This window comes from Drosophila santomea, chromosome 2R (assembly GCF_016746245.2).
Source record: "Drosophila santomea strain STO CAGO 1482 chromosome 2R, Prin_Dsan_1.1, whole genome shotgun sequence".
Classification (NCBI taxonomy): domain Eukaryota; kingdom Metazoa; phylum Arthropoda; class Insecta; order Diptera; family Drosophilidae; genus Drosophila; species Drosophila santomea.
Genome location: NC_053017.2, coordinates 18889201 through 18906693, shown reverse-complemented (window position 1 = coordinate 18906693; position 17493 = coordinate 18889201). Strand labels below are relative to the sequence as shown.

The following is a 17493-nucleotide window of genomic DNA, read 5'->3' as shown; positions in this document are numbered from 1 at the left end:
AAATGTGGACAGATGAAGTCATAAAATTCTTACGACGCTGATCGACTCTTTTTGGCTTGATTTTGAGATTTTGCGATCTTTAAATGCCATTAGACTTAATAAAATGAATAAAAAGCGCCAAGCAACGGCCAGCCAAATGGCAATAAATATGAAACTCGTTCTTCTGTTTCGGCCAATTCATTCGATCTATTAGCTGGCTATTTTCCCTGGGCAAATAAAGTAGTCAAATTTATAATCAACAAGTTCATTAACATTTAACCCTAAACGAAATACGGCGAAACAACAACAGCCACGATAAAAACAACCAAAGGCGACAACTCAACGGATGAGCAGCAACCCAAAAAAAATGTATTTTTAACAAATTAAAAATTGTTTTAAAGCCTGAGGCATTGTGCGTATTAAGCGCGAGGGGCGGGTCGGGGAATGGGTCATGTTTGGGCCAACAGGAGGTGGAAATGATGGGAGTCGGTCCGAAGTGAAGCGAAGGCAGCCCGCTCACTGACAAACGATTTACGAACAGAGTTAAATTTTAATTAAAGCGAGCTCAGAAAGCTTGGTCTGCCACCCAACACAACGAACCAGGAAATACCCTAATCACAAAGTAATAAAAACAATATCAGAGTAAGTGTATTCTTACTTACCAAGCTTTTAAAGAGAATATTAAGCACTTTAAAATATAACTTCCCTTACTCTTACCCAATTGTCGCTAATAAATCACAGGCAACAGGATGAACAATATTTTACACAAAAATCTCTATCTAGATTACTAATGTGTAGCCCAAAATAAATCATGCTGACTATATCGAATATCACACGGAAACCTTTTATCTTCCTAAGTGGCGCGCTTTCCCCATTAATTCCAGAATTCCAGAATTCCAGTGTTACTTTCGGCATATCACTGCCGCAGATCGGCAGTTCCAATTACGAGTGGTAACTCTATATCCGAATAGTTCCCAGAAGGAGTACACCTCTCCGGAATGGTAGGGTATGCAAATGACGGACGGACGGACAGCTCATTTGTCCCGGAGCGGGGGGGAAGTGGGGCAAAGAACTGGGATTCGTGTGTACGTACGAGTATATTATGACTCGCATGTGTGGCCATTAATAACTCCCGATCGCCACTCGCCGGCACTCAGCACAGCGGACGGATTTACGCATTCGGCTGCGTAAAATATGAATTTTAAATTACCCAGTCTCAAAGTCTCCGATTCAGTTTCCCGCTTCAGTTCCCAGTTTCCAGTTTCTTTTTTTGTGGCGAAGGGAAAATACGCTTTTGATGAGGAGGTGCAATCTTCAGTTGGAGATCTACAGGGCGTTCATTTAATTTTGACCAGTTTTCGATCCAGTTTTAATTTCAATTCCAGTTCGACAATTGAGTTGTAGCCTGCGTTTAAGTCCCTTATGCAATTGAGATTGTTGTTACCCATACATTTTGAGATAATTGGATAAGTTTATTTCGAAGCAAACAGTGTTTCACTTACTCCAATTTACAAATTGCCTGCTTTTGTCAGGTTGTATAGTTTTTAATACATTTTCGAGCGTTTAAATATGCATCTTTTTGTATATTGCTATTATTGTTTTTTGATTTAAATCATGTTATTTGATATTCGAATCTACTGATAAGATCATGCATATATACTAAATTTGAGAATGCAAACGATATAAAAATAAAATATAATGTGTTTCTTTGGTATGTTTTGGCACCCTGACAAGTTCGTTGCTTGAGTCTTTTGTTTGGCCGGCAGCAACGAAGCTGAGAAAAAGCCATTAGAGATCGAAAAGTAACCGAAACAGAAATAGATATAGAAACAGAAACAGAAACAGTAGCCGAAGTGGTGGAAAGGCAAAGCTCATTAGCAGTTACCATTTTATCCAAACATACGCATCATTATCATTAAGGGCAAACGGGAAAGCAGCCACAGCAACGACAGCAACAAGAGCAACAACAGCAACAGCATCAGAAACAAGTTGAAAACTTTAATTAACGCATTTTTACGCAACTGTCGGCGGCAGTTTAACCCTTTTCGTGGCCAAATGCTGAGCAAACACGACAACGGTAATAATTGAAAATCATGGCAATCAAAGCGGAAAGTGTGTAGGGGAATGGAACGGCGTGGAAGGGTGAAGTTGAGCGGAAAATCAACAGCTGCCGACGGCACAAATCAGCACAATGGGTAAGAGTAAGATGGACAAAGGGGGAGTGCGAGAGAGAGGCAGCAGCCATTGTTGTCATGCGTGAGAGAGCAGGGCAGAGTGAGCGAGAGGCGCACAGCAGAGCGAGAGCGAGTGGGACAACCATCTATTTGAAGTTCGAAATTCAGAAGGGGAAATAGAGCGGGCTCCGTTCCAGTTTCCAGTTTTTCCAACTTCGACTTTTAATGGCTGACCGCAGACTGGAAGGTGCGTTCGAACCGGTTAAGGCCGAATCGAAACGGTTAAGGCGTCTCAACGGCATTTCAATTTATGCATATGCGCCGCTGTTCAAATATATTTATTAATTTATATTCGATTCAAGTCCATTTGATACTAATAAAAATGCGCATAAAAATTGAATAAATTTTGGCCCATTGATTGTGGAACAGGTTCCTCACGAAATTTGCTCTAAATTTGGATTATGGCTTATTGTCTGGGCGTTAGTTTATTGGCGCGAATTGCTTATATCACAATTGGCAACAGGAAATAGGTGGGAGTGGTGGCAAGATTACTCTCTAATTAAATCCTTTGCCCCATAAATCAGTATCCCACATAGCAGCGATCGCTTCTATTATGCAAAAATAAACACAACAAATTCCGCTAGCTATAAGGCAATTCATTAGCGATTTTGTTATTTGATTTCGGTTTTATTCAGCTCTAACAGATTCGTTGATTTATGAGCTATATATCAGTGGCTATACGTTTGGAATCCCACATCTCTACACTATTTGCAGCACATGTTTCACATTTGTAGATCTTCGGTTGATTAGAGCCCCACATAAAAAGCGTTATTGTTAATGTCCAATGCCAAATGGAGGTCGTTTTTTACACCTTCCAAAGTTTATTTTGACAGTTAGCGATGGTTTTTCGATCGTTCGACTGGCAAATCGATATTCGATGGGCAAATAAATAAATTAAATGTCAATTAAATATCAATCAATTGCGTCAGCTTTTTTTTTCAAGGCACATTTAACTGGTTAATTGAAGGCCCCCAAAATAAATTGTCATTCTGTATTTAGCGTATTTTTGTGAAAAATCGCAAATGGTTCTGGTAGCGGGGGTAGATGGGGGTGATAAAAAGTTTCCCTCCATTTAAATTAAAACAATTAGCTTTGCGGTTTCGCTCCACTCGCTTCCCTTTCCCCCTCGTCACATGGCCTAAAGGTGGTGTCGATAAAGTTGTAGGCTGTAGAAAACGCAGATTGAAACGTCGCGGCCGAAAACAAAATCAACAAAAACTAAATGCTTATGAAAAGTGTCTGCGGAAAGAGATGGCATGTGGCTCTCCCCCTCATGGAAAGGCAGCCATTTTCCTGGCCTACTCTCAGTGGGAGTGAGCAGTGCCGCTACATGGCCCCCACTCGGTAACGCCCCGTGAGAGAGGGAGAGCTTGCGCCTGCGCAGTTCGCTGGGGACACAGTTGTCAACCGACTGACAGCTCCAGCATGCGCATAATAAAGTCATATTGCTGCCTAACAAGCCCCCCTCGCCAAATTGGCGAGAGAGAGTGAGAGCGAGCGGGAGCGAGCGAGAAAGCGCTAGGACCAGCCAACGGGAGTGAGTGAGCCGGCGAAACCGGTTCGCATGGGGCAGGTGACAAGGCTAAGAGAGAGCGAAAATCGATCAGTGTAAGGCTTTTTTGTTAAGGCCAAAGCCGAAAAGACCCATCTTCCACTCTCATCTCTTCACGTCACTGTCACCAACTCCTGTCACTCACTCACTCGCTCGCTCGCCGACTCGCTCGCACCCACTTCGTCGACTACTTGTGCGATCTCGCCCTCTCGCTCCCGCACTCGGACCTCTCTTTCGCCCGTGACAGTTCAATCGGCTCTCGCGTTAACTCTCCCCGACGTCGGCGCTGCGATTCCGAAGTAGTCAACTAATTCAGTCGTTGCGCTCGATGTGAACAGACGTGCGTGTCGGAACAACAGTTGCAAATCAAACACGAAAGCAAGAGCCAAACAGAAAACAGCAAAAGGCTAAAAGCAAAAAGCAAACAGAAAACGGAGAAGAGAATCAGAATCAGAATCAGAAGAATCTGAGCAATCAGAAGAATCAGTGGCCCAGTGTCAAGTGACCCAGTGACAAGTGTCTTAAGCGAGTTGCGATTTAGCGCCAAGTCGAAACCAATGGCCCTGGAGGATCGCTGCAGTCCACAGTCAGCGCCCAGCCCCGTTACCCTACAAATGCAGCACCTCCACCACCAGCAACAGCAGCAGCAGCAACAGCAGCAGCAAATGCAGCATCTCCACCAGCTGCAGCAACTGCAGCAGTTGCATCAACAGCAACTGGCCGCCGGTGTCTTCCACCATCCGGCAATGGCCTTCGATGCCGCTGCAGCCGCCGCCGCTGCAGCAGCTGCTGCGGCCGCCCACGCCCACGCTGCTGCACTGCAGCAACGCCTGAGTGGCAGCGGATCGCCCGCGTCCTGCTCCACGCCCGCCTCGTCCACGCCGCTGACCATCAAGGAGGAGGAGAGCGACTCCGTCATCGGGGACATAAGTTTCCACAACCAGACGCACACCACAAACGAGGAGGACGAGGCCGAGGAGGATGACGACATCGATGTGGATGTGGATGACACTTCGGCGGCCGGACGCCTGCCACCACCCGCCCACCAGCAGCAGTCGACGGCCAAGCCCTCGCTGGCCTTTTCCATCTCCAATATCCTGAGCGATCGTTTCGGCGATGTCCAGAAGCCGGGCAAGTCGATGGAGAACCAGGCCAGCATCTTCCGCCCCTTCGAGGCGAATCGCTCCCAGACAGCCACGCCCTCCGCCTTCACGAGAGTGGATCTGCTGGAGTTCAGCCGGCAACAGCAGGCCGCCGCCGCAGCCGCCACCGCGGCCATGATGCTGGAGCGGGCCAACTTTCTCAACTGCTTCAATCCGGCTGCCTATCCCAGGATACACGAGGAGATCGTGCAGAGTCGCCTGCGCAGGAGTGCAGCCAATGCCGTCATCCCGCCGCCCATGAGCTCCAAGTTGAGCGATGCCAATCCCGAGAAATCCGCTCTGGGATCACTGTGCAAGGCGGTCTCGCAGATCGGACAACCTTCTGCCCCCACAATGACGCAACCGCCGCTAAGCAGCAGTGCCAGCAGCTTGGCCAGCCCGCCACCCGCCTCCAATGCGTCCACCATCAGCAGCACCTCCTCCGTGGCCACCAGCTCGAGCTCCTCCTCGTCGGGTTGCTCCTCGGCGGCTAGCTCCTTGAACTCCTCGCCCAGCAGCCGCCTGGGAGCCAGTGGATCCGGCGTCAATGCCAGCAGTCCGCAGCCGCAGCCAATTCCTCCGCCATCCGCCGTTAGCCGGGATTCCGGCATGGAGTCCTCGGATGACACGCGTTCCGAGACGGGTTCCACCACCACAGAGGGCGGCAAGAACGAGATGTGGCCCGCCTGGGTGTACTGCACCCGCTACAGCGATCGTCCCAGCTCAGGTTAGTATCTTTGAGATTACCTAGGGTTTAAGTGGGTCACAAGGGCACCATCTTGAGGCTGGTCAAAACAAGGAACTCCCAAAGGTTCGGCATAAAAAACAACGTGATGATATAGTACTACATGAATATGGTATATGGTATATGGTATATGGTTACATGGGGACCACCCTTGGGGAGCGTTATGGTGGCGGCAGCCTTTCAAGCAGCTCTGTTTTGTGTCATAAATCCGAAGGACACTGCCACAATTAGGCGACACGCGGACAATGGCAATGAGCCCGAATCTGACTCCCATTTCAATAACCATGCCTATTCCCATTTCCATTCCCATTCCCATTCCCATACACATTTCGTATCCGAATCCGAAAACGATTTTGGGCCTCACGCAGTGCTGCGCTCCTTTTGAAGAGCGACACTTTATGTGACAACATGTAGCGCAGAGGCAGCGCTCGACTATCGGAGCTGTTAGATCCTCGGGTCGAAGGTCACCCACCAGTCACGCACACACGCCACGCAGAAGCAGCGACCCTAAAACGAGCTGACGATTGACAGGGGGGAAGGGGAGAGGGATGGGAAAAGCGGGGGTGGGGGGCAGCACCGAAAGGAGAAGAGTTTTTCCATTGACAAGCGGAGATTTCTTCCTTGCAGCGCTTCTTAGATCGTGTGTTAATTGACGAGTTAAGTGCTTTTTTATGGCTGGCAATGGTTTTTTAATTCGCTGTCGATGCAATCGATGGCAGCCCATAAGCGAGGCGTTGATGGCCCCACTCCGCGGCTAGGAATTAATCAAGCGATACCCACTTACTGCCCCGCTCAATTAAATTATAATTTACAATGTGTGGAAATCTAATAAGCACTTCGCATCGCTGCCGTTCCCAGTTGTTGCCAATTAGCCGCTGACTTGGACTTAGTCGCTAATTAGAGAGTTGGCTAGCTGGCAAATCATTTGCCTAAAATATGCCGTAGACCTTTGCGTTCCGGTTCGGAGTCGGGTTCGGATTCGGGTTCGGGTTGGGGTTCGTTAGCTTGGCGGAGTTCTTCTCCGCTCTTCCGCTGACAGCTGACAAATTGAACACTTCCCCGCCAGCACGCGAAAGGGAGCTACAGCTACAGCTACAGCTCCAGTTCCAGTTGCAGCTCTGGTCGAGGAATTCCGCGCAGACATATGCTAATTGAATCATTAATATTATTAATAGTATGTGCCGCATTTATGCAAATAGAACTAACGTATTTCTCGTGTTTTCTGTTCATTTCAGGACCCCGCTATCGCCGCCCCAAACAGCCAAAGGACAAGACCAACGACGAGAAGCGTCCACGCACCGCCTTCTCCAGCGAGCAGTTGGCCCGCCTCAAGGTGAGATTCTGTTCCATTTGCCATCCATATATGGTTACCATATCCCTACCCATATCCATATCCAATTGCCCTACGCTTGTTGTGTCATATTTGCACCCAAATATTGACACCGCCCGCTGCTAATGCATCCTGGCCACCGCATCCCGTCCGTGTCCGTACTTAACCAATTAGCCACGCTCGGCCCAGAAACCGCAAATAATTGATTTTCCCTACCTACCTGACACACTATATACAACATGGATATCCTTGCCATCCGAAACTCATCCAGCATATTCCATCTCTTCCACTTACAGCGGGAGTTCAACGAGAATCGCTATCTGACCGAACGGAGACGCCAGCAGCTGAGCAGCGAGTTGGGCCTGAACGAGGCACAGATCAAGATCTGGTTCCAGAACAAGCGGGCCAAGATCAAGAAGTCGACGGGCTCCAAGAATCCGCTGGCCCTGCAGCTGATGGCCCAGGGATTGTACAACCACACCACCGTGCCGCTGACCAAGGAGGAGGAGGAGCTCGAGATGCGCATGAACGGGCAGATCCCCTAAGCGGTGGGATCACCAGTTAAACGGGATTACTCTTCCTCCTCCTTCTGACGGGCGCGTGCAATATTCGAGGGCGTACAAATGGTTTTCATGTGATATAATTGTAGCGTACATATGTTTTTGTATATATCTAAAAATATATATATATATATAACCCTAATCCTAATCTAGCATAAGATCCATCCGTAGCGAATTCGAGCTGTAAGTTGTTGGCGTATTTATTTAACCACCCCCCGGATCCCGGATAGCCGAAAGTATTATCGTAATCACCCCGACACAAAAGCCTTTCGCTATCGCCGCACTCCAAAAGCTTCGAACTTCAGACGTTTATTATTCCTACACACAACTATCTATAGTAATTACTCCCTATGAACGACGTGCTTGCAGCCGCTCTGTAAATTAAGTAACTTAACAGTTCCCTAGCTTAATTCCTAGTTTACGCACTTAAGGTTTGCTATGAAAGAGTATTTTAGTTTGTAAGCGAAATGTTAACGAGCAACTACTACTAGCTGGCAAATGCACCTAAGAAAGCAACAAGGAAATGTTTGTGCTAAAGCAAGTTCAAGAAAACAAAACTAAAAACAAAATAAAACAATTATGCAAAAAATGAAAATGCAATTGGTTTTCTACTTGGTTGGGGCAACTGTGCAAGATTAAAGGAAAATGCCACCCAAACTTCGCAGGACTTGCGGGCTAATCGGTGGCATTATGTGTAGTACAAATGTACATATGTATAGGGGTATAGAGCCCATTATTTATTCGCCGCCTTTTCATCTGTCACATCAAAGGCTATGGAACATTAAATCACGAACACTTGTCGTCGTCGGGCGAGGGTGCCGCTAATTGCACAATCACATTCCCAACCAAAATCGGAATCGGATTCGGAGGCCGTCGCCGAGTAATTCTTCGATTCCATGGCATTGCTTTTCATTCCGTTTAATTAAAGCCAAATCCGCGCGAAGTATAAACAAATATCTGTGACGAGACAGAAGCCCAGAAAACAGAAAATAAAAATCAAAAATCAAAAAAAAATGACAAGAAAAAATGCAAAACTAAAGCGGCAGGGAGCAGTCATCAAATGATTTATTGGCACAGATCTCGCGGCGAGCGGCGTTAATTTGCTGAAAATAAATGCAAATGCAAACGCGAGATGCGAAATGCGAAATGCAATGCAAGATTGTGGGAGGGGGCGGGATGAGCAGCTGACATTTACTGGCAAGCGTTGATGTGCACATACGACACACACACACACACATGCACACACATGCACGGCTCTATAAATCGCAGCGCATATGAATTGATGCCAAACGCTAATTGCACAGCTTGGGGCTCAAATCCGTTCGCATGTCTCGAGGGGTCTCGCTTTTTTTCAGCCATTCAGCCATTCAGTTACTCGGCCTTTCAGTGTTTCAGCCAAGGCGGATTCAAATCGGCCGAATTATAGAGGCGCAAATCCATTTGTGCACGTAATGAACCAATTAGACAATTTGCCCATTAGCAATACACACAAACATCGCCGCAATCTGTCTCGCCATCTGTCTATCTGTATCTGTGTCTGTGTCTGTGTCTGTATCTGTATCTGTATATATATCTGCATATGTATCTGTATGTCTGTCCGTCGGTCGTTTGTCCGTATCTGCAAATCGAGTTAAATGGAAGCGGAAATCAAGTAAACTTTTTTATTAGGCACTCTAACATTTGGCGGGTAACACGCCACTTCTCACGAAGAGTTTGCACACCTCATTTACCTCTTATCCTATATTTTATAATGATTTTTACCCTTTCCGTAAATAAAATTTAAGATTTCTCTAAATTGCAAATTAAAACGTTGTTCAACTACGGATTTGGTCAAATTTAACATGCAGTAATCAAAGATTTAGGAGCTAGTGTTTAATATGTTTAAAAATATAAAATTCCCCACCCATTCTTAATCGTACAAGCGCGCTTCGTCACTACGAGTACTGCCGGTTACTAGACAGGTTCACAGACCATTATAAGCCATTTGTAAGCTATTCCGCAGCACTGTTTATAACTATGCATAGCTTCTTGAAATATTATGAGCCTATTTCAATGATAACTTTAATATTTTATTATAGAAAGCAATTAACTATTTAATTTATTATCTTATCCATCGCTTTTCCCATTCCCATTAATGTACTCCTCAAAAGCTTTAATAACGCACATGTGAGAGGCACACTTTCCTTAAGTAAAAGCTAGTATGTTGCAGCGTTTAATTTAAATCGTGCCATAAGGTTCGCGTTAATTCTAATGAATCACTTTGAAAGCAGCATTGATTCATCGATCTGATTGTTACTGCCGCACGACTCTATCAGTTTAGTAACGATGGGGTCACCTGTAATTGATGCCTGCAACTTGGCGTGTGCAATGTGTGAGTAATTTGCCGTTTAATAGTTGGGCCAACAAAACGAAGGCAAATTATATAGCCGGCAATCGATTACCAAGGGAACTATTGAGATATCATCAAAGCATGTCGGGGTCACCAAATGTCAACTTGCCTCGAGATCCAAATCATATATTATAGTGGCGGTATGCTCAGTCTTTTGACAGCGCTCTTTGTTTGCCTCGATATCAAAGCAAACACTTTCAACACTTCTAATTAGCAGAAATTGCCAAGTGACACACTAAATTTCACTTTCAGACAGCTCAGGGAATGGAATTTCAATTGCGCATACAATGTACGGGGTATTTAGTTGGGGATGCAGATGCGCATAATGCGGAGTTTTTGGGGGAGCGATGCGAAGGATGCGAACGATGCGATCCATCGAGCGGGCTATTAAAAAGCCACAAAAACACATATGCCATATGCCATATGCCATATACCATAAGTCAGTCGTCTGTGTGGGCGCAGCTACCCCTCTTAACCCGATCCCCCCATCCATTCCATATCCATCCCCACCGTGATTTATGCCCTCTGACGCTGGCTACAGATACAAAATGCTAACAACACAATCTGCACCGCCCAAAAATTATAACAAATAGTTTTAATGAAATACCACTTGTCTAGCTTATCTAGAAATTATTAAAAAGGTAACTAAATTCTAGATATTTAACAAAAAATAATACATAATAATAATACATAATACACATAATTCGTTTATTTAAAATATGTAGTTATTTCCAAGAAAGTTAAACGCTTAGCTTTCATAGCTAGATATGAAAATACAAACGAAATTATTATGCAATAATGTATGCTAAGATGCACATTATTTCTCGCTGTGTGCAGATGCTGCTCAAGATGACGGAGTGCAAAAGTAGTGGCCCCTTTTGATTTGGGGGACTACGGACACGTGTCCGCATCTCCATAGCTCCACATCCCTCATCGCCACCAGAGCCCCCGGAATCGTTGGAATCGCTAATTGCGCTTTTTGGGTGGTGCACTTTGCAGTTTTGTCGCCTTAATTGCCGCGATGCCGGCATCTAGTAAACATCCAAATGGGCGAAGGCAGATTTATTTGGCCCATCGCAGCGCCACTTGTTTCCGCTTCGCTTTATCAATTGATTTACGAGATATATCTACATATGTAGCGACTCCCCGATGGGCCAAGCAGATGATGGAAATACGAAACAGTCGCACTTAAACGTTACGATTACGAGCGCCTGATGTTCGCCATTTGCTGTCAGTGAAACTAAATCTGAAGCTGTAGCTGAAGCTGGAGCTGGAGCTGTTGGCATTTCATAATCACTGCTGCTGCTGCCAGAGTTCCGTGGAAAGTGCACTCAATTATGGCCAACAGACAGGCGCTCCAAGTCGCTGGTCGGCTCTCCCGCTTCTTTTTTTTTCTTTTTTTTTTTTTCATTTTTGTACACTTGGATACTTTTACAACGCGGCGCTACCAATGGCATGAGGAGTATCTCATGAGTATCCCACATTATGGGCTGCCAAGTTTCAGCTTCAGCTCCAGCCTAAACAAACATTCAAATGGCTCACACACACTTGGCTCGCATTCGGATTTGGATTCGGATTTGGATTTGGATGTGGATTTTCAGCAGAAGTCAACGCCAACATGGCCAGAGAGGCAGGCTGAGTCTTCAAGCCCTGGCATCATCATCATCTCCTTCAACTCGAGACGTCAATGCTCTGTTGACTCAACGCATTTGATCGGCCTGCGCACGTATGTATCTTCGTGGCTGTGTATCTTTGTATCTTTGTATCTTTAGTAACTTTGTTACTGCATCTGTATCTGCACCCCTTTTAGGCCAGGGGCATTTTCCCCTTAGCTGGCGCTTAGCACTGGCCAAATATTTGTGCCGCGCTTGTTAGCCCATTGTAATTGATTGTCTTTCGTTAGGCGCTCTCTGGCATTCTGCATTCCGATCTTTTGGAAGCGAACTCCGTGAGCGGTTACAATTCGCTGGCCGCTAATTGCCCAGCTGCTTGCGCCTTTGTTTGGCCGGCGATTTGCACCTCCTCAGCTGCTAACTGCTCTCAATGCCCAGCTAATTGAGTTGGTCAACACGGGCCAACTCGATCCGACATCAATGGCTCAGAACTCGCAGCTAACCATTTATGATTACTGGCAATAGTATGCGTTCCAGTATCTATGGGGCATTCAAAATTATCTAATGAAAATGGAGCACGTTTTCGGTTCTAAGATGCAGTTGTAGCTTAGGGTAAATAATACCACCATCATAAATGTCTAAAGTACCTATAGTATTTCAGCACTAAGCACTATAAAATAAGTAAAATGAGTTATATTTTTCAATTATTAAATAATAATTTAAAATTCCTTTTAAGTCATGGAATTTTTGTCAGATTTTAATGCGTTAGCTCTCACCTCTCACACCTTACTCTTACTGCAAGAAATGGGAAAATATTTAATAAAAAATCCATTCCTGAGCCACAAAACTCCCAGCGGCGCCTTTAGCGCTGGGTCCCCGGATGTAAGTGCATAATTGCAGCCATTAAACAGCCAAATGAATTGAGCATTTCGTTTATGAGCACTGTCAAATGGCCATAAATATATTATTAATATATGATGAATAAATGCATGTGGACGGGTGAGAGCCAGGACTGCCGTTTATTACCCAGCCAAAAAAAAAAGAGATACCCATGTTCGAATGTCTTTCTGGTTTTCACCTCAGCGGTGGGTCCTCAACGCAATGATGACATTATTAACATTATTTTGTGCTTATTAATGCCTAATGGCAAAAGCGTACAGCGAACATTATTTCGTGTATGTAAATGTCATTGAGGTGTCCGCTGCCAGGTGGGTCGTCACATCGCCACATAGCCACATCGTCAGGTGAGGGAAGAGAAGCGGATTATTAATTTGAACCGCGGGTCAAGACGCCGGCAAAGCCAAAGACTCCGCCTAATTGAAATGCACCAGCCACCTTGCAACTGCGGGAATAACTGACTGACTGAATGACTGAATGACTGACTGACTGAATGACTGTTTGACTGCATGGCTAACTGGGTAAATGGCCGACTGACTAACTGGCCAGAAATGCATTAGCCAGCAGATACGCGAACGCAGAGGTGGTCAATGCCAGGGAGACAAATGATGCCCAACCAGGGGGGCTCCACAAAAAAAACCACATAAAAGCAACCTCTCCGATAATGACAATATTTTGGCATTTGAATATGACAAACAATAAGGCTCCAAAGACCAATAAGGCTACTTTCGGAACGCAGCGAGTGCTGCGGAAGTCCTTCATTTATCATGCGATGAAGCCCGCGTTATGCGAAATCTTCGTATAAAGCTCGTTCTGAGTTTAAGTTTTCAAGTTTGCACCATTACGGATCGCCGAGGTTTTTTTGGAGCCTGCAATCATATATCAAAATCTCACGTACACATGCGTGTTAGGTTTGTGGGTGGCCCAAAAGTCGGGCTTTAATTAATCAAGCCAAACACGGAATTCGTCCCGTTGGCAAAGTCAATATTTGCCAAAACTGAAAACACGCCAATTAAAAGGGAAATTCTTTGCGCGGCGATAAAGCATTAGTTACTTTTTTCATTATGGTATATGTATATGCAAGGAATGTGTTGGTTTGGCACTTTTTCGAAATAAAATTTCTGCTTTTTAATTATTTAACACATATTTAATGCCTTAAAAATGGAAACATAAAAACGATTAAATATTTAATAGTAATTTGCCTAAATACTAAAACACTAAGATTATATTTTCAACACTTTAGAGTATATTAACTTCTTAACTACCCTGCTCAAGAGCTTAAAACTTGTTGTAAAAGTTACCAAACAGTCGTACAAATTGTTTTCCATATGCAAAGTGGGCAAAAACACACCCAGGGTTAATTGGTAAAGGCGGGCTTCATAAACAAATTCAGCGCTGATTCCTCCGATTAGGGGAGTAAAATCCGCGGCACTTGGAATTGAATTCGCTTGGCTCGCAGCCGAAACAGCCAACAAAAACCCACATTTCACACCCCAACCCCATTTCCACTTTCTGTTTTTTTTTTCGTGTTTTTTGGGTGGCTGTGTAAAAATAAACATTGTTCGCGCAAGTTGTAAAATTTTCAAATTAAAAACGTGATCTCAGCGCGAATTGGAAAGTAAATTATTTGATTCTGCACTTTTCAGCCAGGGCGCCACCCCAAAAAGCCAAAACGAACGAAGCAGGGCCAAAAAAGCGAGGAAAGCCAAGCGAAAGTGCTGAAAGCTCAATAAGGCAAACAAAAAACACGACGAAAAGGCGAGGAAAACGGGAAGAAAAGCGGACGAAACTGCAGCCTGAACATTGGCGCAATAAAACGAGTGAAAAGCGTGGAAAAGCGGTGGGAAACGTGGTGGGGTTTGCTAGGAGGAAAGCCACCCTGCCAGCGCAGCACAAAAAAGGATGTATGTATATGTATCCTGGCAAATGTGTTGAAAATCGCGCGCCGCCGTCGGTTATCTCTCCATTCAGGAGTCAGTACGTTTTCAGCGAAACATTTTGGCCAAACAGTTTTTATCTGGCGCCGTGCAGCGCCTCTGAGCACGAAACTTGGCCATAACTCATGGCAAGGGCGGGTGGGGAAGACGCCTTTCCCCTTCTGACTGCCGGAAACGGAAATGCGCCACAAGCAGCGGAGCTTTTTTGCCCCACTGTGCCAACGGGCGACGCCTTAATTGAGGTACAAATTGAGCTTTTGCTGGCCACCAGGGTAAAACTGGGCTTCTTTTCGCCGAAGAAGAATTGCGCTGGCAAAGAAGGGAAAACAACTCGCAAAATCCACCTATTCAAGTGGGTGAGTGGTTGAGTGGTTGAGTGGGTGGCTGGTTGGGTGGTTGGCTGAGGCGAGATTTAATGCGCGTCTTTTTTCTATTTGGTTCTTTTTTCCGTTGTTTCTTAAATGCCTTTTTCTGTTGGCCATAAATCCGAGTGCTGCGAACTGAGCGTTTTAGTGCACGCCGGGTAATTGCAGTTTTATAGCAACTAGTTTTCGAAACGGACGCGACTTTGATGTGATTTTTATGGGCCCAACTCCAAAGACCCTAAATCCCCGAGTCGCTCGCAATCGCAGCAAATCGCGGCCGTGCCAGTGCCAGTGTTCCAGTGTAATTAGTGCGATAAAAGGCAGAAGTGGTGTAATTGAGCTGATCTCCGCGTCAAATTAATGGTGAAAGACATCCAATTCGCTGGAAAGATATAGCCCCGGCCCTTATACTCGTATGTGAGCGATAAGCAAATTGCTTTAATTGAGATCGAAACAATTAAGTGGGAGAGTCATTTGGGGAAGCAATCTTAAGCTTAAACTAGACTGATCAATCTGCAATGCAAGGTTAAAGGTTAAGTGCGCTTCTACTACTATTGCTTACGTAGATCCTCATAGATAAACATAATTTTCTTTTAAATTACAAGTATTTGATATATTTAAGATCATACCACAGGCGAGGTATCTGAATCGCATCTTAAGGCTCGTCACCTGAAACCACCACATAAAATGTTTATCAAACTAACTATTTCAGACGTATCGGCTAAGTAAATTCATTCAAAGATTGAAATGTGTATTAAATTACCGAAGTGTCTAAAGCCCTGAAAGATAGAGACGTATCTGAGAGCCCACCATGTTTCATTAGCTTCATTAAAAGTATCTCAAACGCACTTATCAATTATAAGGCAAAACCCGAGTCACAGTCACAGAAACTTCGGCCTAATCAAAATACATAAATTATTACACCCTTTGCAAAGGCGCTAACTCAGCGAACGAGTTGGACTCGTCGTCTTCTCTTAAGTCGCCCAGAATCGCGCAAGAATTCTCTCTTCGATTCTTCGGTCTTGGGTTCTTCTGTAGATTTGTGGACCAAGATCATTACAAGCACAATGCTAAACGCTGTTTTACTTTGCTGCAATTTGGCGCCGCATCATGAGGGGGAAGATCCTCGCGATGATGACGTTCTGCGAAGCCCACGATCATCGTCGTGATGATGAGCATGATCACCATGATGATCATGTCCATGATCATGCGACTTGGCGAAGAGTCAACGCAGCAAACGAGCCGCAAAACTACTGTCGATGTTGCCGCCTTCCGTTGCCCAGAGGAGCTTGTGGCACAGCCTCGATCGTCGTGTGTGGTCCCAGGTTGCAGTCTTCAGTCCTCAGTCCTCAGTCCTCAGCCTTCAGCCTTCAGTCTGCAGTCTTCAGTTTGCAGTCTTCTGCTGTCTGCCCGCCTGTCTTTCGGCTGGATTCTTCCGCCCTTTTCGCTCTCTCTTAACCGCTCTCTTAGCCGCATCACGGTAGCCGCCTCACGTAGCCGCATCGATCGCCAAAGTGTCAATAATTTTAAGTGCAGTGCATTTTTCGACCATCGACCATTGGCCAAAACGCAGCCTCTCTTCGCCGCAGCGATCCTCGCTCTTAGTTGCGGCACACAGATGCTTTTGCGACTGCCGCCGAATCGCATACATATTAATCACTCCTAATGGACTGCAATTGAATTTCAAGTAATCATCGAGTGGCCCGGCTTGGGGCTGGCTTAATAGCCACTCGCTCGCCAATGGCACAACTCGTACAGTCCGAGTCCAGGCCGGCAACTTGGGTGGTCCAGATGCCGTGTCTGCGCCGAGTCGGGTATGTGCACTGCGCCAAAATGGGGGGAGACTTGCAATATTGCAAATTATACATTGACAAAATAGTACGACCGCTTACTGTATGTTTACAATGCTTACATGCGATTAAAACTTTTAAGTAGACAGCTAAGCACTTGCTCTTTGTGCCTCTGTACTTTTTCCAGTGCACCAAGTCGTTGTTCTTCCGCTCGCCGCCCTCCGCCCCCTTTTTAGCCTTTTCAGTTGTTGTGGCTGCCGCATTTTGCAACAGGGCCAAAGGTTTCTGCGAGTCGGAGACGCGGAAAAGCATTTTACACGCTCCACGCCGCTGCCTCGGATGATGATAAAGACGATGATCGTGGTGAATGCTGATCCTCAGTCAGCGCTCTTCCTCTTTTCATTTATTTGGAAAAAAAAAACAAACAAAAAACGAAAAAAAGAAAAACACATTTTGATAGGCAACCGAAAACATTAACGACTGCAATTTTTCATAATGGGTAATTAAGCGCGCGGTTTGAAAATTGATTTTCGTTTGGGGAGTGGAGTGGAGTGGAGATGTTCCGTGGAAACGCACTGGCCGCCGGAGATCGAAGATCGCCCCCCTCGATACGGTAGCCGGATTGGGTCCATTGAGCAGCCTGATGAGCATCATTAGTTAAGCGTCGAATTCCAGGTAAATCGGGCCAGAGTCACCTGCGCACCGCATCTTCTCTGGGGACAACTCGCAACGCTGGACAACATGTACTGCTCACTGTTTCACTGTATCTGCCTTTTTTTTTGGTTTTTTTCGGCGGGTTTCGAGAAATTGAAAAATTTGAATCAACCGCCACGGCCACAACAGCCATATAATTTCTCCCGATCCATGTATTCGCATCGATCAAGCGACCAAATGCAACCACCGACTGGTAAAAAATGAACACAGGCCCGAACACAATTTCGGTAAAAACTCCAGAGACAA

The 17493-nt window shown here is 45.6% G+C and overlaps 1 protein-coding gene across 1 annotated transcript; it reads left to right on the top strand.

The window, feature by feature from the left end:
• Positions 1–3754: 3754 nt before the first annotated feature.
• On the top strand, positions 3755–8111 carry LOC120446456 (segmentation polarity homeobox protein engrailed). Its single transcript, XM_039627452.2, has 3 exons — positions 3755–5634; positions 6888–6985; positions 7279–8111. Exons 1-3 carry the CDS (start codon positions 4323–4325, stop codon positions 7525–7527), a joined length of 1659 nt encoding a protein of 552 aa, XP_039483386.1. The 5' UTR covers positions 3755–4322; the 3' UTR covers positions 7528–8111.
• The last annotated feature ends 9382 nt before the right edge of the window (positions 8112–17493 follow it).